The sequence below is a fragment of the Chiloscyllium plagiosum genome, unplaced genomic scaffold, assembly GCF_037043375.1.
Source record: "Chiloscyllium plagiosum isolate Xiang-an unplaced genomic scaffold, Cpla_swu_hap1 HiC_scaffold_2, whole genome shotgun sequence".
Taxonomy (NCBI): domain Eukaryota; kingdom Metazoa; phylum Chordata; class Chondrichthyes; order Orectolobiformes; family Hemiscylliidae; genus Chiloscyllium; species Chiloscyllium plagiosum.
This window is the reverse complement of record NW_028270140.1, coordinates 109,555,855-109,579,287: the sequence shown is the minus strand read 5'-3', so window position 1 is coordinate 109,579,287 and position 23,433 is coordinate 109,555,855. Positions and strand designations below refer to the sequence as shown.

Sequence of the window (23,433 nt, the reverse complement as noted above, 5' to 3'; positions counted from 1 at the left end):
GATCTTTGAGGGGCCCTATTGTTTTCCTAGTTACCTTTTTGTCCTTAATGTATTTGTAAAAACTTTGGATTCTTCTTAATTCTATTTGCCAAAGCTGCCTCATGTCCCCTTTTTGCCCTCCTGATTTTCCTCTTAAGTATACTCCTACTTCCTTTATACTCTTCTAAGGATCCATTTGATCTACTCCCCCTCCCACTCCACCAAGGACATGCAGGTCCTTGGACTCCTCCATCGCCAGACCATAGCAACCCGACGGCTGGAGGAAGAGCACCTCATCTTTCGCCTAGGAACCCTCCAACCACAAGGGATGAACTCAGATTTCTCCAGTTTCCTCATTCCCCCCCCCCCCCCCCCCACCTTGTCTCAGTCCCAACCCTCGAACTCAGCACCACCTTCCTAACCTGCAATCTTCTTCCTGACCTCTCCGTCCCCACCCCCACTCCGGCCTATCACCCTCACCTTAACCTCCTATCGCATTTCCAACGCGCCTCCCCCAAGTCCCTCCTCCCTACCTTTTATCTTAGCCTGCTGGACACACTTTCCTCATTCTTGAAGAAGGGCTCATGCCCAAAACGTCGATTCTCCTGCTCCTTGGATGCTGCCTGACCTGCTGCGCTTTTCCAGCAACACATTTTCAGCTTGTATCCTGCCTATACCTTAAATAGCTGAAAATGTGTTGCTGGAAAAGGGCAGCAGGTCAGGCAGCATCCAAGGAGCAGGAGAATCGACGTTTCAGGCATGAGCCCTTCTTCAGGCCCGAAACGTAGATTCTCTTGCTCCTTGGATGCTGCCTGACCTGCTGCGCTTTTCCAGCAACACATTTTCAGCTCTGATCTCCAGCATCTGCAGTCCTCACTTTCTCCTATACCTTACATGTGCTTCCTACTTTTTCTTAAACCCTCAATTTCTTCAGTCATCCAGCATTCCCTATACCTACCAACCTTTCCTTTCACCCTTACAGGAATATACTTTCTCTGGATTCTCGTTATCTCATTTCTGAAGGCTTCCCATTTTCCAGCTGTCCCTTTACCTGCGAACATCTGCCCCTAATCAGCTTTTAAAAGTTCTTGCCTAATACCATCAAAATTGGCCTTTCTCCAATTTAGAATTTCAACTTTTAGATCTGGTCTTTCCTTTTCCATCATTATTTTAAATCGAACAGAATTATGGTCACTGGCCCCAAAGTGCTCCCCCACTGACACCTCCGTCACCTGCCCTGCCTTATTTCCCAAGAATAAGTCAAGTTTTGCACCTTCTGTAGTAGGTACTTCCACGTACTGAATCAGAAAATTGTTTTGTACACACTTAACAAATTCAAATATTTTAAAATATTTTAATAGATATACATGTTAGATATAATAGTAGAAATAAATTATACATATTTTACTAATAGATTCCTGATGAAGGGCTTTTGAACGAAATGTCAATTTTTCCTGCTCTTTTGATGCAGCCTGACCTGGTATGCTTTTGCAGCACCATTCTAATCTTGACTCTAATTTCAGTATCTGCAGTACTGTTTTAAAAAATTCTCAAGGTCAGGTTCGTAGGAGAGTAGTCTGACACAGAACAAACGACCAAGAGGCGAGTCTGCTAGAATATGAGCATTTTATTCCCCGCAGCGTCGCCACAACCAGGTCTCATACTTACAACGGGTCTGGCTTATACTCACTCTACATGTTACCGGAACTGGGAGCCGTCAGTTCTCGTAGAGCGGTTGCCAACAACCCACGCTCGGCGGTTAAACGTAACCCCGGAGCAGACTCCCGGGTCTGGCTTATACTCACTCTACATGTTACCGGAACTGGGAGCCGTCAGTTCTCGTAGAGCGGTTGCCAACAACCCACGCTCGGCGGTTAAACGTAACCCCGGAGCAGACTCCCCGAACTGGAGACTTTTCCAGCTGATATACTCTTTTCCAGATATAAACATTCATGTGAACAGCAGAGCAAGGCTAAAAAACACATTCCATTCTGGTTACATACAGATAAGAAGATTCACACGGGGAGGTGTGTAATAAGATTCACACGGGACTAAGCAACACTTCCATTCCGGTTAGATTCACACATGTATTGGGACATAATTTTTAACCGTTTCACCACAAGTACCCACTTCTGCCATATTCTTATACCACTATTGCAGTGTTGGAAATGGTCAATTTCTGTATTGATGTTGGTCATCCACTTAGTGTAATTAATTTTATCACTACCCATTATGTTATCCCTGCTTGCACTACTTAAATCGTTCACCACTACTTTCAAAATTCAAAAAAAAATTCAAAATGAGAACTGAAGTAGTTTGCCTGCTTCTGTTCTGTCTTCCTGCATGTGCAAATCTTTGTTCACATATATGCTCTATTCCATTTGCCCCTCTAACTCCAGCCTGTTCCCAATTGCTTACATGGTCTCTTGACAGCTTAATGCATTTTGCCTTAAAGTCGCAACAATTTCCTATTTTAGACCAGTGTCTTACTTTTTTTTTCAATTTTTCCAAAACGAAAATAATCCAATACATTTTGCCACAAAGCTAGTGAATGGTTTCTCATAATCAAGTGACAGAGTAAAAGTACTTAATTAGTATCACACACTGATGTACCCTGGAACATTGGACATTGAACGTATGCTCAGTCTCCACAATATAAATCGTTGTGCATTAATATCTCAGATGAAAAGAAGGCACTGCTTATTATTTTTGGCAGAGATTCAGGTTTTTGTATGAATTATTCGGATTAAAATTTTCAGTAAACCAATTGAAATTAATATTGTTTGCCAGTGCTCGGACATTAAGAATTTTTTAAAAATTTGTATATTTCTGTTGCATTTTGATTATGATAAATTCTGACATTATGCTTTCAGAGATGCTTTAATAAAGCTGATTTACCAACCTGCAAACTGCTGCATGATTGAGTTCGCCACCTTGTAACAATGACAAATTCCATGCTTAGTTGTAGTGCAGTTAGTACAGTGCACAGATGAGGCAGGTAACAAAGATGTCAGTTACTTTTGATTAAGATAATATTTTGAAATTTTGTAAGGATGTAAAGAAATGTACAATGCAATGGAGTATTCCTGTTTTCATTAGAAGTTATACTTTGTTGTGAGAATTTCTCATCTATAATAACTGCAATAAAAATACTTCACAGTGGTTGAATACTTCTCTGATAAAATAGATTAATAAGTATTTTTATGTTTCTGTATCATTTGTGCTAAATTAGATGTTCCTCTCTCTCTCTTACCATGATTCAAAATAGCTTTACCTCGATGGTTATATATTTCTAGTGTATATAATCGTGTAGTGTTTGCAATTGAATATTATGCATGATTTCCGCTTTAGCTAATGGTTTTTTAGAGTATATCTGTGGCATATTATAACTTTCACATTTATTTTAGCAATACTGTTAATCTTGGCTTGATTTGTTTTCCTATAGGACTAATTTGGGCATATGCATTGCTTAAATTTTGTGAACTTAAATGATAATCTTCGTATAAAACTGCAACCAAAACATGAATTATAGATTATTGATTTTTTTTTTGCTTTTAGTGTTTGGGGGAGCTTGAATGGAAATGTCAGCACTTGCTGCAGTGAATCTTGTTTAAATCACATTTTGAAAATTTGTATTTTGCGGTAACGTTCATAAAAATGGATTTCATGATTTTGTCTGCATAGTGTATTTAAATTTGATAGCCTGTCTGATTTTTGATAAAAAATGGAATTCCATAGCGAAGAAAGTTGAGTGGAAAGCATTGTATGATGTTTTGGAAGCGATGCTGTTGTTTTTATTATGCATATTGCTCTATGCCTAGAAACATAGATGTTCATGTAAAAATAGCCACTTCTAACTTAATGGTACTATTGAACCTTAAGTGATTTTAGAGACCTTTTATAAATTCAGTCTTAAAATTTGTTCAGTAAATTAATGTTCAAACTATATCTAGGTTTTAACACCAAGCAAAACAATCGAAAGAACTATGAATGCTGGAAATCAGAAGTTGCAGGTCTGGCAACACCTGTGGAAATTACAGAGGAACCTCAATTATTCGGCATTTGATTATCCCAATATCGAATTATCCAGCAAGATCACAAAATCTCGATGCTCGGCTAAACTATTTTATCCGACATTCGATTATCATCAATTTGATTAACCGAATGAAATACTGCCTGCCTGTGTCCTTTGGATAATCGAGGTTCCTCTGTAATCAAGAGTTAACATTTTGAATCCAGTGTCCCTTCTTCAGAACTGGTGTTCTTCATTTTACTGTATTCCCAGGTCCCCTGAATCTATCCATTGAGTTCTTAGATCTTTCGCCTGTCACTCAAAAGCCTCTGCCTTTAGTAAAACTATATTGGTTGCAATGCATTATGTTTGTGGTGATGTGGAGGTATATTTCTGGAACAGAGGAGGAACTTTATCCTATTTCATTCATTGGACTCTGTCCTTTTTATTTGCTGTAAAATCTTTAGATGCTGATCATACAACTTTGTATAAGATATTTCATCTGAAACTGTTCTTTGATTAGATTGTAATTTCGAGGTGTTTAAGCAAAATTTAAACAATCCATCGTAAGGATGGAAAAGACTGTACCATGATTCTTTACGTACTTGCAGTTTAGAAATTCATTGTATGTAGTTACAAATTTGCATGTGTGTGACGCAAGCTGTCTAAATCAAACCAAAGTGGATTTGATAAACTTCCTCAGAGGTACTGTAAAGTAAACTAACTGTTACAACATGCAAGTGGGAAGGCAAATGATCCTGTAGAAAATTTAGTTTGGGAAGTTAGTAAAGGAAAATAAGGGATGGCAAATGAACAGAACAAGATCTGTGCATCAGTCTTCACTGAGGATACAAGTAAAGAAAGAGCTGTCAATCAAGAAGTGGAAGGGGGAGAGGAACTAAAGAAATTTACAGTCACTAGGTAAGTGGTACTGAGCAAATTGTTGGAACTGCAGGCTGACAATTCTTGATGAACTTCAACTTAGAGTCTTAAAAGAAGTGGCTTTAGTTGATGCGCTGGTTTTAATTTTCTAAAATTCCAGAGTTTCAGGAAAGGTTCCATTAGTTTGGAAATAGGGAAACAACTCCTTTTATTCAAAAAGGGAGACTGAAAGCAGGAACTGCAAGGGCAGTTAGCTTAACATCTGATATGGGAGAAAAGGCTATTATTAAAACAAAAAATTATAGGGGGTACAATTTGTACTGCTATAAAGTATATTTCTTCAACATCAAATTGGCTTTAACACGATTGAAGAATTTAGACTTTTACTCAGAGAATGCAAACTTTCCTTACCTGTGTTGGCTATAACGTGATTCTGGCCCCACTGGTTTAAATGGTACAACTATTACGTGAGAATGGAAATATTGTGTTATATCAGAACCAACTGTACTTCAAAATGTTCAAGTTAGTCAGCCTGAGTCTGTATGGTTTGTGGAAAGGAAATCATGTCTAACTTAACTTTAAGACTTGTATGCAATGAATAACAGAAAACTAGTGGCTGTATTGTACTCTGATTACCAGAAGATATTTGAGCATGTACTATACCAAACTTGTGATGTAAGATATAACCTGTTGGCATTGTTAGAGTATTGGCGAATTAAGCAGAAACAAAGCAAGCATAAGTGGGTCATTTTTTGATTTGCAAGATATAACAAGCATTAATGTTAGGACCGTAACGGTTTGCACTTTGTATAAATGACTTGGATGAAAGGATGGAAGGAATGATTGCTAAATTTGTTGATCTGAGATTGTTGATAGTGTGGTGCTGGAAAAGCACAGCAGGTCAGGCAGCATCCGAGGAGCAGGAAAACCGATGTTCCTTCATCAGGAATGAGGCTGGGAACTTCTGAGATGGAGAGATAAATGGGAGGGGCATGGGCTATGAGGAAGGTAGCTGAGATTGCAATAGGTGATTGGAGGTGGGGGTAAAGATGATAGGTCGGAGGGGAGGGTGGAGCGGATAGGTAGGAAGGAAGATGAACAGTTGGGACAGGTCATGAAGACAGTGCTGAGCTGGAAGGTTGGAATGGGGTAAGGTGGAGGGAGGGGAAATGAGGAAACTGGTGAAATCCACATTGATGCCATGGGGTTGGAAGGTCCCGAGGCGGAAGATGAGGCGGTCTTCCTCCAGGCGTCGGGTGGTAAGGGAGTGGCGATGGAGGAAGCCCAAAACTTGCTGTGCTTTTCCAGCACCACACTCTTGACTCTAATCTCCAGCATCTGCAGTACTCACTCTCGCCTAATATCTGGAATGGGCAGGTATTTTGATGAAGAAAGGTTGGACAGGTGATGCTTGCATTTACTGGAACTTGCAGTCAGAGGTAACTTTATTGAAACATAAGATTCTGAAAACATCTTGAATGAATGGATTGGAAAACAGGTTTCCTTTTCTGGGAGAATTTGGAACCAGTGATCATGATTTAAGATATCAATAAGGAGAATTTTTTTCTTGAGGTCATGAGTCTTTCAAATGCTGTTGCTTCTGCTTTTGAAGAAGAGAGGTTTTAACGGAGAGGTAGGTAGATTCTTGATGGGGGTAGGCAGTAATATAATTTGATTACATCAGTCACAATCTTATCAAATTACAGAGGAGGCTTGAGAGGCCAAGTAGTTTATTCTTGCACATAAATGGAATTTTGGGAATGGAAAGATGGCAAGATAGGAACTGAGTAAGAATGTGGAGTTGAGTTAGAAGCCAACCATAATCCTACTCTGAAGGCTGAAGGAGCTAAATGTCTATTGCCTACTGTTTTGCATTCTTAGGAGGATGGGAAACTGGCCAGGAGACCTTTCAAATAAAATTAGTACATATTTTAAGCTAATGGGCCATCATTGAGACTCTTTCCAAGTGTAGCATGATTTATTTTAGCCTTTGATACAAATAAGATATAATTCGCTAAATAGCAATTCCCTATTTATATAGCATCTGTCTGATGCACAAAGTCCTTCCAAGGCACATTACAGAGACATAACAAGAAATAGAAATGTGAGGGGTGACTTAAAGCTTGGATAGCAGTGTATTTTGTGTGGGCTAATGGATAAAAAGAAGTAGCAAAGAGTTTAGTAAGAAAATTTTGAGAATGGTGTTGAAAGAACAACTGTTAAAGGGGATTGGTTAAGAGGATGGCATCGGATGGGATGAGTTGGAGTGAAGCTATAACGAATTATAGAAATGAGTTGGGGAAAGACCGTGGCAGAATTATTACTCCCTCTGGCTTTAGTTCTGACTCTGTGCTAAAAGCTGGTATATTCTGCTGGGACTTACTTGGCAAGTTGAGTCTGTCAACACTTACTAGACCTATTTCAACTTCATGCGAGGACGTTTCAGCATCATATCCATTTCCTTCCATTGTGTAGTACCTTACACTAGTTTGTATTAGTTTAATTGGTCATTGTTTCATTTCTACTCACCCATATATCTTGCTTGAGGTCATTCTATAATTTTAAGCCTTTGATTCCATTATCACATTTGATTTGTCACGACGTACAAATTTAATCAACTTCTGCAATTTAAAACAAAATCTAAATTATTAACAACATGACCAGTGGTAGGTGGATAGTGTAATCAGTATTCTCCACCCCTCCACCGAGCTCCTGCATTACTGTCATCAATATTGTATTCAGAGCTTATTTTTACCCATTCTAACATCTCATGTTAAATTTTATTGTTTACCAACTTGTATATTATTTTTGTGTACTTTCAGATATGGAATTTTGAGAATGAAGGGTATTAGAAGTTTGGCTTCCATATTCATTATCCATACTTTCACGTTCCAAGTTGAGATAGTTTACTATGACATATCTTCAATAGCTCCACTTTTCATGTTGCATCATTTTTTATGCTGGAGATTTATTCCTCTCAAAGAATTAATTAGTTTAATCCTGAAAGATGCGTATGTAAAATTGCCAGATTTTCTACAATGATGAATATATGTAATATTAATTATTCTTGTCTGGTGTGATATTTTAGTGGCATCTGAGTTTGATGATAAACTTATAGAAAGAATCATTGTTGGACAAAAAGAAATTGGTGGTTAAAATCTGTACTGAAAAACATCTGTCAAAATATGCAAATATTTGTAGTGATTTCCTGACTATAGATTCCTTCAAATTGATTATTAAGAAAAGGTGTCTTCAACTAATGTCTGTCTAGAGCTACTACATTAATCATATTGTCTGCAGTTTGTGGTGCAGTCTAAGAGCATTTATTCATTTAACTGTTTCAGGTGGTATCATGGAAAGCTGGATCGTACAATCGCTGAAGAGCGGCTTTGTCAGGCAGGCCGATCAGGAAGCTATCTCATCAGGGAAAGTGATCGAAGACCAGGTTCATTTGTGCTTTCGTTTCTAAGTAAAACAGGCTTGGTCAATCATTTCAGGTGATATGTTTAACATTTTTATATCTGCAATTAATGTTGGGGTTTGTGGAGGGATTAGATGGAAAGTGGGATGGGGCTATATGAACATATTGTGTCTGTTTCCTTGAAAATTACAATTATATGTAACTTAGCTCCTGTTTTTTAATAGAGTAGATATGTTTTTAAAACTGATGCTAGTTCACCAATCTTAATGAAAATGCAGTGTAGCGTTGGTCACACTGCTGAGTTCTAACTAATTTGGGAACTTTTTTTACAAGTCATTTGGACTTGCTTATATCTGCTTTCAAAGTCAAGGATTTATTTGATGAGTTTTTATTAAGACTTATGTCAAGAACATTGATTATTTGAAATTATTTCGAATTGGCCCTTAATTTTCATGGATATTGTAGATTGTAAAGAATTTAGTACTTGTTAGACTTTAATCAAACATGTTGATGTGGCACCTAAAAGAGTATTGAAACACAAAATAATATCTTGTAGAAAAACATTGAATAGGATACTTACTTCATTTGCAAGAGTAATTTCCAACTATTGAGGTTGCAGATCTGTTTCGTGGATCTCCTTCAATCTTCCACCAAATAAACTTACCTATAGAACTGAAAATCTGATTATCTCACTGAAGTATATAAAAATAATGTGCTAGTAATCAAGACTTGCTGTTCCGAGAGTCATCCCAAAAGTTAAATATTTTTAAAATCTCACAGAATTCCTGACTGACTTAATTTTCAGACCCAGATGGACAGAAAGCATGGAGCAGGTTTCTGTAATAAACAAGAATTATCATTTCTTATATTAAAAAAAGACTCCAGCTAGAGGCAAGAAATTATGAACCGTTGGTATATAACTCTACGAGTTAAAGCTCCAGCCCCCCTTTAAGTTCCAACTCCATACATGCGTGTAGACAGAAGCAGGAAAAAAAATGGATGTTATGGTCTGAGGGAAAGACTGGAAAAGCAGTCGTCCTTGTTAGCAGGATTTGCTGAGATGATTCTTGGGCTTCTCACAGTACTGCTTTTAGATTTCCTTCTACGGATGTTATCACTTCTTTGCAGGAGGCACAGGGTGACTGGTTCACACTTATTAAAGGACTGTGACTTCTTAAGTAAAAGCCACAGCTTACAGCAACAGGAAATATATTAATGTTCTAATTTTTTTTACTGCTGAGAACAGAGACAGCACCTGTTCTTGAGGCGATCTGATGGCTTCTCCCCATCTTGTTCACCGCCCCAAACTGTTCAGTTATATGGAAGCCAATCACATTGTTGTTGACAGGCAGAAGGTCTTTGTCATTGGACTATGGACTAATGACCAGTTATCAATCAGCTACTTATTGCCTGCTGAATCTCCATTTGTACACAGCTCTTGGCTCCAGCTTGTCTACAAACATTTTTTTTTAATAGAGCTTGAACCAGCAATTGTATAAACAGCAGTTACAGTGAGTGCCAGTTTACATTATTTGAAAGGTTAAGCTACCTCAACAAACGTTGGCTTTCGCGTCATAGAGATGTACAGCATGGAAACAAACCCTTTGGTCCAACTCATCCATGCCGACCAGATATCCCAACCCAATCTCGTCCCACCTGCCAGCACACTGCCCATATCCCTCCGAACCCTTCCTATTCATATACCCATCCAGATGATTTTTAAATATTGCAATTGTACTAGCCTCCACCACTTCCTCTGGCACCTCATTCCATACACGTACCTGAAAAGGTTGCCCTTAGATTTTTTTTTAATATCTTTCCTCCTCACCCTAAACCTATGCCCTCTAGTTCTGGACTCCCCATCCTGAGGGAAAAGACCTTGTCTATTTATCATATCTATGCCCTCATGATTTTATAAACCTCAATAAGGTCACCCCTCAGCCTCCAACACTCCAGGGAAAACAGCCCCAGCCTATTCAACCTCTCCCTATAGCTCAAATCTTCCAACCCTGGCAACATCCGTTTAAATCTTTTCAGAACCCTTTCATGTTTCACAACATCGTCTTGATAGGAAGGAGACCAGAATTGCATGCAATATTCCAACAGTGGCCTAACCAATGTCCTGTTCAGCCGCAACATGACCTCCCAACTCCTGTACTCAATATTCTGACCAATAAAGGAAAGCATACCAAACGCCGCCTTCACTATCCTATCTACCTGCGACTCTACTTTCAAGGAGCTATGAACCTGCACTCCAAGGTCACTTTATTCAGCAACACTCCCTAGGATCTTACCATTAAGAGTATAAGTCCTGCTAAGATTTGCTTTCCCAAAATGCAGCACCTTGCATTTATCTAAATTAAACTCCATCTGCCACTCCTCAGCCCATTGGCCCATCTAATCAATATTCCGTTGAAATCTGAGGTAACGTTCTTCACTGCCGACTACACCTCCAATTTTGGTGTGGTCTACAAACTTAGTAACTATATCTGTTATGCTCACATTCAAATCATTTATATAAATGACGAAAAGTAGTGGACCCAGCACCGATTCTTGTGAAACACCACAGGCCACACGTCTCCAGACTGAAAAACAACCCTCCACCATCATCTTTTGTCTTCTACCTTTTGTGCCAGTTCTGTATCAATGGCTAGTTCTCCCTGTATTCCATGAAATTTAACCTTGCTAATCAGTCTCCATGGGGAACCTTGTCGAACGCCTTACTTAAGTCCATATAGATCACATCTACTGCTCTGCTCTCATTAATTCTCTTTGTTGCTTCTTCCAGAAACTTAATCAAGTTTGTGAGACATGATTTCCCACGCACAAAGCCATGTTGAGTATCCCTAATGAGAGCTTGCCTTTCCAAATATAGGTAAATCCTGTCCCTCAGGATTCCCTCCAACAACCTGCCCACCACCGACGTCAGGCTCACTGGTCTATAGTTTCCTGGCTTGTCCTTACCACCTTTCTTAAATAGTGACATCACGTTAGCCAACCTCAAGTCTTCCAGCACCTCACCTGTGACTACTAAAATTATTATTTTTCTATTTCAATCAACAATCAACAGTAAAGAAAAATATAAAGGAAAAGTCTTTACAATTAATCTCCCATCTACAAAAGTATTTCTGCTCTTTTATTAACATTTCTTTGGGATGTGAACCAGTCACAGTCTTATTTCTGCTGTGTTAATTGACATGCATTGGTCTTGGCTCTTTTTAGGTTAGGAACATTTTTAAAAATGAGCTTTATTACTTTAAGTTAATTGTATATCATTAAAATGTGCATTTAGGTGCTTTTCATATTGATATCTGTAATATGAAGTTTCAGATTTTTTGGGCTGCTGTAGCAATTTGAGAGTGTTGCATTTTGCTGTTAGTCCTTTTGTTTTTCTTGGTGGCAAAGTCTAGATGTGAAAGCTTATTTTGGCTTGAAGAGTGAGAATCCAGCTTGCTTGACAAACGGCATTGTCTAATCCTTCAATTTCTTTTTAACTACTTCTGGCAGAAAATCTAATAATTTTATTGAAGGCAACTCAACCTGTTTTGCGACTGAGTTTCTATATATGTCAAATTATTGCCTCAACATCATTTTCCATTGGGAAAATTAATGACATACGTCTGTGGCAATTGTGAATCAAATTAATTTTATAACTTTGTGATCTTAATACTCATTCTAGGATAATTGCAATGTGCGGTGATTATTACATTGGTGGACGACGATTTTCTTCGCTCTCAGATTTGATAGGTTACTACAGCCATGTGTCCTGTTTATTAAAAGGAGAGAAGCTTCTGTTTCCAGTCGCACCCCCAGAGGTAAATGCGTTAGTTCATAATTGAGAAGAGTTTGTGGACCAATGTAAAACAGAAATTTTGATTTATAAATGAAAAGCTTTATATATGAAGAGGTCCATCGGATCGTTTTTTGTGGTCTACTCATGCACTCACTTGTGTTTTCTTCCCTCCTTATTCTGTGTCTTATTAGATGTTGCTCTACAAGTTATTTTATTAATTTATCATTTTTGAACCCCACTTCAGCTTTCTTTTAATTTTTGCTCTTGCTCTTTGTCCCTTCTACCTTCATTCTTTCTTTTTCTTTATTGTCCATTTTAACTTTTCAACCCAGATGCAAAAACGGATGTGAGATAGAGGGGATTTTGTATAATAGGTTCCGAACGTTTGCAGCATGAAAATTAGCTATATGCTGCCAAGACATCATTATTGTGTATTAAGTCATGCAGTGAATGTGCAGGTACAGTTTTTCGTTCTTGACCTTTTCGTTATTATAATAAGTTGGATTTTGATGCCCAGATAAGGGTGAAGCTAACAGTTTTTTTTGTTAAAATGTAAATCTGACAACGTCCAACGAATGCAGAAATAATTAACCATTTCTAGTTTGTCTGGTGAAATGGTGCTATATGGTCATGATATCTTACTGAGGAGAATTGGTATGGTAATGTAATTGAAATGTTTGAAGTTTCTGTACTTGTGTGATAGATGGATGCAAGGTTCAGCAGAAGTAGTTTTGTCTTGTCAGTGTAGGTTAATTTTTGGAAGTGCATTAAGTCTTAAATACAATGAAACAACTTCTTTGGCACTAAAACTAAACTTTTACATGTGTGAAGGCTCATTCTTTCAGATTATATTTATTGCTGGAGATTAAAAATTTTGTTTAAAACATTTTTCTTCTCTTCAAACCATATTTTTTCTTTTAATTTATTCTTTGTACATTATTTATTAAATTAATCTTATAATTTGTACTTCCAAGTTGAAACTGTTCTCTCTTCATTAACCAATCAAATTGAAAGATTGTTAAGCAAATATGGTTTATTGTTCTATTCACACAGGACCCCCATTCCATGCATGGGTATTATAGTAAGTTCTAGTGCAAAATCCACAGAAAATCTGTTTAGTTCAGTGAATTATTGGCATCTTGAGCAAAATTTAACCCATTAGTTTTGAACCTTGCATAAACACAACTCTGTCCTTGCATTGCTTGTCTACCAGAACATTTAGTGAATTATCAAAGGGCACCATGAAAGAGTTCAGCTAACTCATCTGGTTTTGGAGTGTGGTAAGTGCATTCGTGTATTGGGAGCATTATGGGGTCCCATATGGATTTACATCTTATAACATAATGATGAAAGGCTGTACCAATATTTTTAACATTTTCTGTTTTTTTTCTGATCTGAAATATGCATTATACACCATTTTTGGGATCATGTAATCTTATTGATTGTGTTAAACAATAGGCTTCTTAGAAAACAAGATATTTTTAGGAAGCAAATAAGTACCATGTGAAATTTATGGGGATTAGAGTTGAATGTTAGAGAATTGGAAAATTGGTGTCAAATAGCATTGGTGTAATTTAGAATATGAGGTGTTGACATATCAAATGTGATTACTTATTACTGCAAGACAATTCTCACTTTAATGTCACCAAGAAAGAGAAACATTCTAATGCAATTACCAAGTGACAGTGATTATTACATAAAGCTTTGAGCAGAAAACCTGTTTTTAATTTATTTAAAACAAATTTCTTGATTAAAATCCACAATTTAGAAGTAAAATCAGACATTGTATGAGGTCAGTGAGATTTGGTGGGAAGAATCGATGTATTTTCTTTTAATTGCTGTAGGGAATTGTGAAGGCTACCATTGGAAAAGAGAGACAGAACTTTCATTTATATAGCTGTTTTCATATTCACTGGATGTCTCTGAAGCACTTTACAACCAATGCAGTTTTGTATGAAGTGGAATTACTATTGTAATGTAGTAAAGTGATGGTCCATGTATCCTCAGCAAGCTCCTAAATACAAGACTTTAATAGTAATGGCCAGACAATCTTTTTTTTGTGATAACATCTATGCTGGGAAATTGTTGGAGTCTATAACCAAGGTAGGAAACTGAACATCTTGACAATTTTTAGATAATCAGAGAAAATCTGCATGGATTCTTGGCTGGTAGATCTTGTCTGACAAACATCATTGAATTTTTTGAAGAGGTGACTCCTGTAGTGGACAAGGGAATGTTGTTTATTTGGACTTTCAGAAGGCATTTGATTAAAACCCTGTGTGTCAGGCTGTTGATGGAACTATGTGAAATTGCACATTACTGATATGGCTGGGAAATTGGTTCAATGGCAGGTAACAAAGTAAGGATGATGGGTGTAGGTACATAATTTGATGAATGCCACTAGTGGTGTCCGACAAGGATCTTGTTAGTGACTCAATTATTCACTTTTTAAAAAAGTACTTAGATAATAGCATAGAAAATCATATATCCAAATTTTCTGATAACACAAAGTTAGGCAGCATTGTAGACAGTATAAATGATAGCATAAAATTGCAAGTTAATAGACTGGGTGAATGGGCAAAAGTGTGATAGATGGAATTCAATGTAATACTTTTTTTTGTCAGTTTGCTGATTTCTGGAGGAATAGGGTCAGTTTCTCAGGGAGGAAGAGAGTTGGAGTTCCACTAATCTGCTTAAATTAGAATCTCTTATAAATATTGGTTCCAACATTTCATATCTCTCGGTTCTGACTTGAGGTGGCTTTGTTCCCTTAGCAGGACCTTGTCTCAGTTGACTGGGTCAAATTTTCAACAATTCCATCTAGTTGAAAGTTTGTAAAGATTAGTTCTTCACAAAGGTATTATTACCTTGAGACCAGTCATAAAATGCTTCATTTGAAAACCTACATTTTTAAGCAAAATATTTAGTTTCTACTTTGATACTTTTATTTGTTAAAATTAAGAATTGTTTCTCCTATCCAAAATTATAGCCTGTTGAGGATAGAAGGAGAGTTCGAGCCATCTTGCCATACACCAAAGTTCCAGACACAGATGAGATTAGGTAAGTTACTGCTTTTTTTTCACTGTAAAAGTAAAGCATTTTACTTAGAATATCTTTTGGTCAATTCCTTGATTTGGTAAAAAGAGAATTCTTTTTGAACACCAACTTCAGTATTCATTGCTCCTAGACCAAGGAAAATACACTTACTTCACTATCTTCTGCATGTTGGAGAAAATTCAAGTTTGCAGTTGCTTCACATTTAGATTTTGGAAGAAACTCTGCCTGTGTTTTTCCCAACTACCTGGCCTTATCATTTCATTTGCTGTGACATCTTGAAATTGTTGATGCTGAACCACTATTTTCAATGCCTTTGATCCTAGAAAAAAGTTCGTTGCAACCAAACCTGTAATCCTATGCACTGTGTCTTTCATTTTTTAAAAATCTGAAGCTCAAAGTGTTCACCTGCTTCCCCAGCAACTTAAATTCACAATTGTCTTCCTTTTGTTTAAGTCTGTACATTACTTTGCCCTTTTATGTTTGTAACATAATTCAATATTGTTATCTCTGCTTCCCCATCCCTAAAATCTCCATTCCTCTGTGTAAGGCGTCTTAACTAATTGCTGTCCCTTCCATTTCCTTACTGCTTTGTCTGATTTGCTTCTTGGAAGAAAAATGTCCATTAACATCCCAAGGTTTTCCATAGAGTTATTGCTTCAAGTATAATCATTGTTATTCAGGCAATTGTACAAGCAGGTTTTCTCAAACAGCATTGAGATGTGAAACAAATCATACTTTGCTTCATGGAACTGTTTGAAGGAATAATCTTAGCCATAACACTTGTGGAGGTCTTATGTTAATTTTTAGATCTTTGCTTGATGAAATAGAGAGGAGGCACCAAGATTAATGTCTTGTTCCAAAGATGGCACCTCTGTACATTCTTAATCTACGTTTATATGCAGCCCGAAATGCTTAATGCCTTTAGTGGGACTTGATCCCTTATTCTTCCACATGCACCATCACTTAGCTTAGCTAACATCTAATGTAGGCCTCTGATTCTCCATTATCACCTTATTTTAACACTTCAAGTTCACTTTACAGCTGTGTACCATCTCAGGATGACTTTTCAAAACCAAGTTAGGTGCAAGGAGACCAAAGTACCTGAATCAATAGTACACCCTTTGCCTCACTGATCTTCACCTTTATTAGCATTACTACTACAATCTTGTTGATGCTATTTTCTTCCCCTTTTATTAAATATCCTTCCTTCTCAAATAATTAACATTATGAATGTCTCAATTTGCCTTGCTTCATGACTTTCAAGATCAGTGGTTTTAAATAAATGTTGAGAAAGATTACGCAACTTTAAAACACAATGTTACAAATTCAGATTTGGTACAGGTCCTTCTTGGGTTCAGTGGCATCAGCTATTGTGTTATTTGTATGCCTTTCATTTATGGATGTGGATTCTGCTACCTTTTAATCTACATGTTTGAAAGCACAACCTATGAGTTTAACAATAGCACCCTCTTGAGTTCTGCACTAGACAATCACATCTCTTACATGTGTGTTTTCACTCATATTTTAAATAAGACCATTCTGCTCTTCTCATGATGCTTTGAAGGTATTAGACAAAGATCTGCCTATAGGAGTGCTCTCAGAAATCCTGGTACATGAGCATTAACTTGATATGAATGCTGAAGTTATTCACTCTTTCTAGATTCCTCTACTGGAGGAAAGCGTGGTTATTCATCCATTCCCTGGATGAGCAGAGTATCCTGTAACCTCTTAATTTTAGGAATTAACTGTACAGTTTTGGGCAATCCAGACTCCATCTGAAATATTATTAGGCTTTCTCTATGGCTAATGCCTCCTTTCTATAATGGAATTTTCTCAAAATGGACCCTTTTAAATTCCTTTGTGGACTAACCAGCACATTGTATAATAATTCCACCAGCTTTTATAAAGTATATCTTTTCTCCTGTACAGGGGGTCCTGTATTTCCAACTGTCTGAATTGTGAACATGATCCCGTAGAGGGTGTAATTTTAAATATTTGACATGAATGTTTGCTCTACTTACAAACGGCTGCTTTATGTTGTCTTGCACAGTTTTCTGACTTGTGTATGAATCGACTTGTGAATAGATGCAGGAACCTAATCCGTTATCAATCCAGTGACTATCTGTATCTTTTTCTATTGGCCTTGTCATGTCACTTTTTAACATATGTAGGCTAGTTTTTAATGCCTTTTATTTTAAAAAAAAAAAAGCAATGTCAGAGGTTTAACTGTACAAGGCTGAACAGATGGTCGCCAGTGATGAGGAGCTGGGTCTGGTGGATGTGTAAGAGACCAGGTGGGGAAGAATTCATTGTTATTGGACAATTGTGTGCCTTGAGGAAGTTGCAAAGATGAGGCACAATAGAATGAAGTGATTTATGTGAAGGAGTGAACTTTAAAGAACTGGGGAAGGAGGAGTTACTTTAGGTTAATGAACACAGAGGTTTGGGTAAGTATGACTTGGTTTCGCTTAAGATCCTATCTGTTTGGATTGGGGTGAAGTTTAATGAGGTTGAGAAGTCCCACTTGCCCCAGAGGTATGTCCAGTCACAAAACCTTCACAGCAGAGAAAGAGGCCTTTCAGTCCATTGTATCTATTGTGCCAATCATTGTGGGCGGCACGGTGGCACAGTGGTTAGCACTGCTGCCTCACAGCGCCAGAGACCCGGGTTCAATTCCCGCCTCAGGCGACTGACTGTGGAGTTTGCACGTTCTCCCCGTGTCTGCGTGGGTTTCCTCCGGGCGCTCCGGTTTCCTCCCACAGTCCAAAGATGTGCAGGTCAGGTGAATTGGCAATGCTAAATTGCCCGTAGTGCTAGGTAAGGGGTAAATGTAGGGGTATGGGTGGGTTGTGCTTCGGCGGGTCGGTGTGGACTTGTTGGGCCGAAGGGCCTGTTTCCACACTGTAATGTGAACTGGAAGTCCATTTACACAACACCATTATTGAACCAACAAAGGCAGGATGTGCTTTTGAATACAGAGCAATGGTATGAAAGTTGGGTGTTTTATGATACATTTTAGAAGTTCATTTGTTGGCTCCAGGAGGAGGGAGAGCAGGCGGTGGCAGAAGCAGTTGGTGGCATACAGAGGGATTGAGAGACAGAGCAGGGTGTTAGAATTGCCACTGCAGGTGGGGGGGCCAGGCGATTGAAAAAAAAATCCCTTGCCGCTGTCTGTTATTTGTAAAGAAAGGATGAGGGATGGAGACCTCTAATGAAGGCCTGATGCAAGCTGATCCAGCACTTGAAGTCGAAGATGCGGTTACCACTTCAGACCTTGGAGGTGCAATGACACGTGATGAGTGAGAAGAGCTAATAAATGAACTTACTAAAGTGGAGGAGGAAATTCAGCAGCTTTCTCAAGTACTTGTAGCTAAAGAAAGACATGTTGCTGAATTAAAGAAGCTAGGATTGATTCCACTACTTGAACTTGAACAGATTTTGTCAGAAATAGATTAGGAAGTTTTGAGAAGATTTGGAGCTCAGGTTGAGGTTCCGGATGTACATTTGTTTGCTGAGCTGGAGGGTTTGTTTTCAGATGTTTCGTCACCAGACTAGGTAACATCTTCAGTGAACCTCCGAATGAAGCACTGGTGAAGCCCACTTTCTATTTATATCTTTTGGGTTTCCTTGGGTTGGTGATGTCATTTCCTATGGTGATGTCATTTCCTGTCTTTGGTAAATGGGATCAGAGTCAGTGTGCTTGTTAATAGAGTTCCAATTGGAATGCCATGCTTCTAGGAATTCTGCTTGGCTTGTCCTAGGATGGATTTGTTGTCCCAGTCGAATTGGTATCCTGCCTCATCCATATGTAAGTATACTAGAGAGAGTGGGTCATGTCTTTTTGTGGCCAGTTGATGTTCATGTATCCTGGTGGCCTGTTTTCTGCCTGTTTGTCACAGTTCTTGCAAGGTAATGACATTAGTAAATGACATTAGTTTTGCTGATTGTCTGTATAGGGTCTTTCAAATTCATTAGCTGCTGTTTTACTGTGTTGGTGGATTTGTGGGCTACCATGATGCCAAGGGGTCTGAGTAGTCTGGCAGCCATTTCCGAGATGTTTTTGATATAAGAGAGAGGGACTAGACTTTCAGGATGAGTTTTGTATGCTTGATTGGGTTTGTTGCTCAGAAATCGGCAGACTGTATTCATTGGGTACCTGTTCTTTTTGAATGGTGGTAAATGGGATCCAAGTCAATGTGTTTTTGATAGAGTTTCTATGCCTTACCACCCACTTCACCTTCAACAACAAAACCTTCAGACAAACCAATGGAACCCAAGGGATCTCTGATATCAGGGGTCTTAGAGGCAGTAATGCAGAGACTCAAACAAACAGCTCTGCCAACCATCCACACCAAACTTTGGGTCTGCTACGTGGATGACACCTTTGTCATCACTAAGCAAAACAAATTAGTCTTGAAGGTTTCCTCTATCAATAATACCCTTACTGGCATAAAAATCACTGAAGAGGACGAAAACAACAACAAACTGCCATTCCTAGATGTCATAGTGGAGTGAACAGCTAATGGGGATCTTCAAACCTGCGCCTACAGGAAAATAACACATACTGACTAAATACTAAACTACAGAAGCAATCATTGCAATATCACAAACTAAGCTGCATTAGAACATTATTTAAAGAAGCCAACACACACGGCAGCACAGGAACTATGCAGAGCAGAGAAAAATCACCTATACAGTGTATTGAAAAAGAACAGGAAATGACGTCACCATAGGAAATGATGTCACCACAGGAAATAGTTAAAAATCACGCAACACCAGGTTATAGTCCAACAGGTTTAATTGGAAACACACTAGCTTTCGGAGCAACGCTCCATCAGGTGATTGTCGTTGTGATTGGTTTTGAGAGCCTGGATGGCATTGCGTTGGGAACGGGTGATGTTTTGCTCTACCTTATGGGTACGGTTGATGAATCTGGCATTTATATATTTCCTGACAGTTTGAGTATACATGTCAAGCCCAGGGCAGCGGCCCTCCGGTGGGGTCCATGTTGACACCTTCTTTGGTCGCTCCTCTACAGATCCCTGTGATGACTGTTCTAGTTCATCAGTGGGCTCAGTGGGATCACTGCCGGCACCTTGAAAGAATTCCCGGAGTCTCATTCGTCTGATGAACTCCTCTGTGTCTGCTGCCAGAACCAACGTGTCCATTTTGGTGGTGGGGCAGAAGTTGAGACCCCTACTCAGGACTTCAATCTCTTCCGGTCAAAGGGTGTGGTCCGATAAGTTGACAATAGACTTCCCCGCAGTGATAATGTTGTCTACTGTGGTTCCAGGGCGGGCTTTGCTATTACTGGTGAGAATGCCAAGCTTCGTGGGCGGCATGGTGGCACAGTGGTTAGCACTGCTGCCTCACAGCGCCAGAGACCCGGGTTCAATTCCCGACTCAGGCGACTGTCTGTGTGGAGTTTGCACGTTCTGCGTGGGTTTCCTCCGGGTGCTCCGGTTTCCTCCCACAGTCACAAAGATGTGCAGGGTCAGGTGAATTGGCCATACTAAATTGCCCGTAGTGTTAGGTAAGGGGTAAATGTAGGGGTATGGGTGGGTTTCGCTTCAGCGGGTCGGTGTGGACTTGTTGGGCCGAAGGGCCTGTTTCCACACTGTAATCTAATCTTCTCCAGTTTTTTTGTTCTTGGCGTGCATGTACGTGGTGTAGTTTTGTCGCCTTGTCTGTTTGGCGATGTCACGTAATTGTACTGATGTATCCTGAGTGCAGGCTGTGAGTGTGGATTCCATCTGAATTTCAAGGTTGTGGCGCCTGCTGTAGAGTTAGTGTACGAGATGATTGAGAAGTGTGAGAGGTGCGGTGGGAAAGTCTCTCTGCTTAGTCTGTGTTGTAGGTCGACCTAAGTGGGTTCGTGATCCGTAATCCATTCGGGATCTTTCCTGCTTGCCTGCATTCCTGTAGAAACTTGACGTCTGTGTCGATATGTGCGATCTTCTTGGAGACCCTCTCCACTTTAAGCCGGCAGTTAGTGGTGTCGATAGTAGTCATGATTCGGAGATGCCGGTGTTGGACTGGGGTGTACAAAGTTAAAAATCACACAACACCAGGTTATAGTCCAATAGGTTTGCTTCCAATTAAACCTGTTGGACTATAACCTGGTGTTGTGTGATTTTTAACTTTGTACACCCCAGTCCAACACCGGCATCTCCGAATCATGATCACAGGAAATGACATCACAACCCAAAGGAAACCCAAACATATAAATAGAAAGTGGCTACACCACCAGTGCTTCATTCAGAAGCTCACTGAAGATGTTATGATGACAAAACGTCTGAAAACAAACCTTCCGGCTCAGCGAGCGAACCGGTATCCATAGATTTAGAAGCTCAGTGTAAGATCACACACAATACTGAAATTGTAGACAATCTGGTTCACTTTGACAGGGGCTGGCAAGGATGATCAGCTTGGTGGGTGGAGTTGAAGATAGTAACTTCATTACCTCCCATGTTTAACATTTGAGGACTTGCCCCATACCTGATTTTTAAAATCTGTCTTCTTGTTTATAACAATGTGGAAAATCACAATGTAAAAATGGAATATACTTGCTGCCAGTCATGTGATGTCATGAAAGACTCCCAGGCTATTATATTATGAACAACTGTAAAACAGATGTGCTTCTCCTCCAGTATAGCATTGTGTCTCATTTGGTCAGCCAGACTTTCAGGGTTTGAACTTCCTTTTAAGAGTAGTTATCATGTCATCATTCCCGTGACTCGATTACACTTGGACTAGTTTTGCCAGTACCAAAACGTTAATGGCCACAGAAGCAACTTGAGCAAATGTCTGATATCTGTTCAACAGTGGTGGTGTGAGACTTTTGTGAAGTCTTTTCTTTAAACTGAGGGTGGTTGGAAATGTGCTTCAGTGTCACCAATTTTTTAAAAAAACCTTTGAGTTTAGCTCTTTTAGCTCCCTTTTTCTCTGTCTTGGACCACAACTGAAGAATCTGTGTCAAATTTGCTGCAAAAAAATTGATGATAATGATATCATCTGTGAAACTGATCCACTGTGAAACTGGCAAACTAAAATATTTCCGTTGATGGTATATTTTTCTATAGTTTACTATGCAAACACACAATGTGGAGAGACAGAGATATGGAAATCTGTACTGGTTTCTTTGACAGAACATAAAAGGTTTACTCATTTGGTGTGTTGTATGCTCTTTGTGTGATTTCCTTCAAAGCATGCCATTTGTCAATTTCCTTCACTCTTGAAAAGATTACATAATCTCTCCTGCTGATAGAGAAGGGATAGCAAACTAACTCTGGATTAGCTTCAGGAAGTCTTTTATACAATAGTATAATCTGAAACTGAATTCATGATTTACATTTAGTTTCCCAGTTAAATTCCCATCTAAGCGTTTATAGTTCTTTCTATCCTTGGGGATATGTTTGTGAACAGTTTGAGGAGTTATTTAAGGATTTCATCCATCTGCAAGTTGTCAAAACTGTAACAATGAAAATGAAAAAGAATCTTTGTTTCTTGTGGATCATAAAGTAATTGGTAACTGAGGAAATAAACTATATTTTTCCTTGAGTCATGGCTGTAACAAATCCTGCACTTCATAATCTAAATCTTCAACCTTCTGAACAATATGGTTACGAAAAGTCTCAAACCTGTGCTGCCTCAGCTTATGTATACTACTGGCCTCTTCCATGTTGATAAATTGATTCAGTTGTTTTGTAAGAAGTTTCATTTGATGAGGTTTTGGGGTGCAGATTAATTATTTTCATCTCAATTTGGAAATGGTTTTGATGTTGCTGCAGTTTCAATGTGGGTATTATGTTTATGCAGTTTTCTGAAGGGGGATATGTTTATTGTTCACAATGAACTGGAGGACGGATGGATGTGGGTGACCAACCTACGAACAGATGAGCAAGGCCTCATTGTGGAGGATTTGGTAGAAGAGGTGGTGAGTATCTGAAACTAAATCTTTCTAAAGATTTCAGTGCCTTAATTATTTACACAAGCTGTATGCCAATGTCTGCCTAATAAAAGCACACATTGGACATTTCTTTAATGAATTTAAAATTGTGAATCTTGGAAAGCTATTAGGACAATGTTCCATAGTCATGTGACCTTTTAACCATTCTGCATAGTTCAGAAGTGTTGAAAGGCAGAGTTTCTGGGCATTTTGGAAATGTTAGTAAAGGTTGCAAGAAATTAGGTGACAAATTTCATTTTAAGGTTTCAAGGCAATTGTCTATACAGTTAAAATATATAGAGAACTATTATAGTTAAAAACAGTTGATTGTCGTGTGTTGT

The 23,433-nt window shown here is 38.7% G+C and overlaps 1 protein-coding gene across 1 annotated transcript in view; it reads left to right on the top strand.

The window, feature by feature from the left end:
- LOC122559261 (ras GTPase-activating protein 1) overlaps positions 1–23,433 on the top strand; it is a 197,249-nt gene that overhangs the window by 43,837 nt on the left and 129,979 nt on the right. The window contains exons 2-5 of the mRNA XM_043708645.2: positions 8,218–8,370; positions 11,974–12,109; positions 15,077–15,147; positions 22,963–23,080. Coding sequence (XP_043564580.2) covers positions 8,218–8,370; positions 11,974–12,109; positions 15,077–15,147; positions 22,963–23,080 — 478 coding nt within the window. The remainder of the gene's footprint in view (positions 1–8,217; positions 8,371–11,973; positions 12,110–15,076; positions 15,148–22,962; positions 23,081–23,433) is intronic.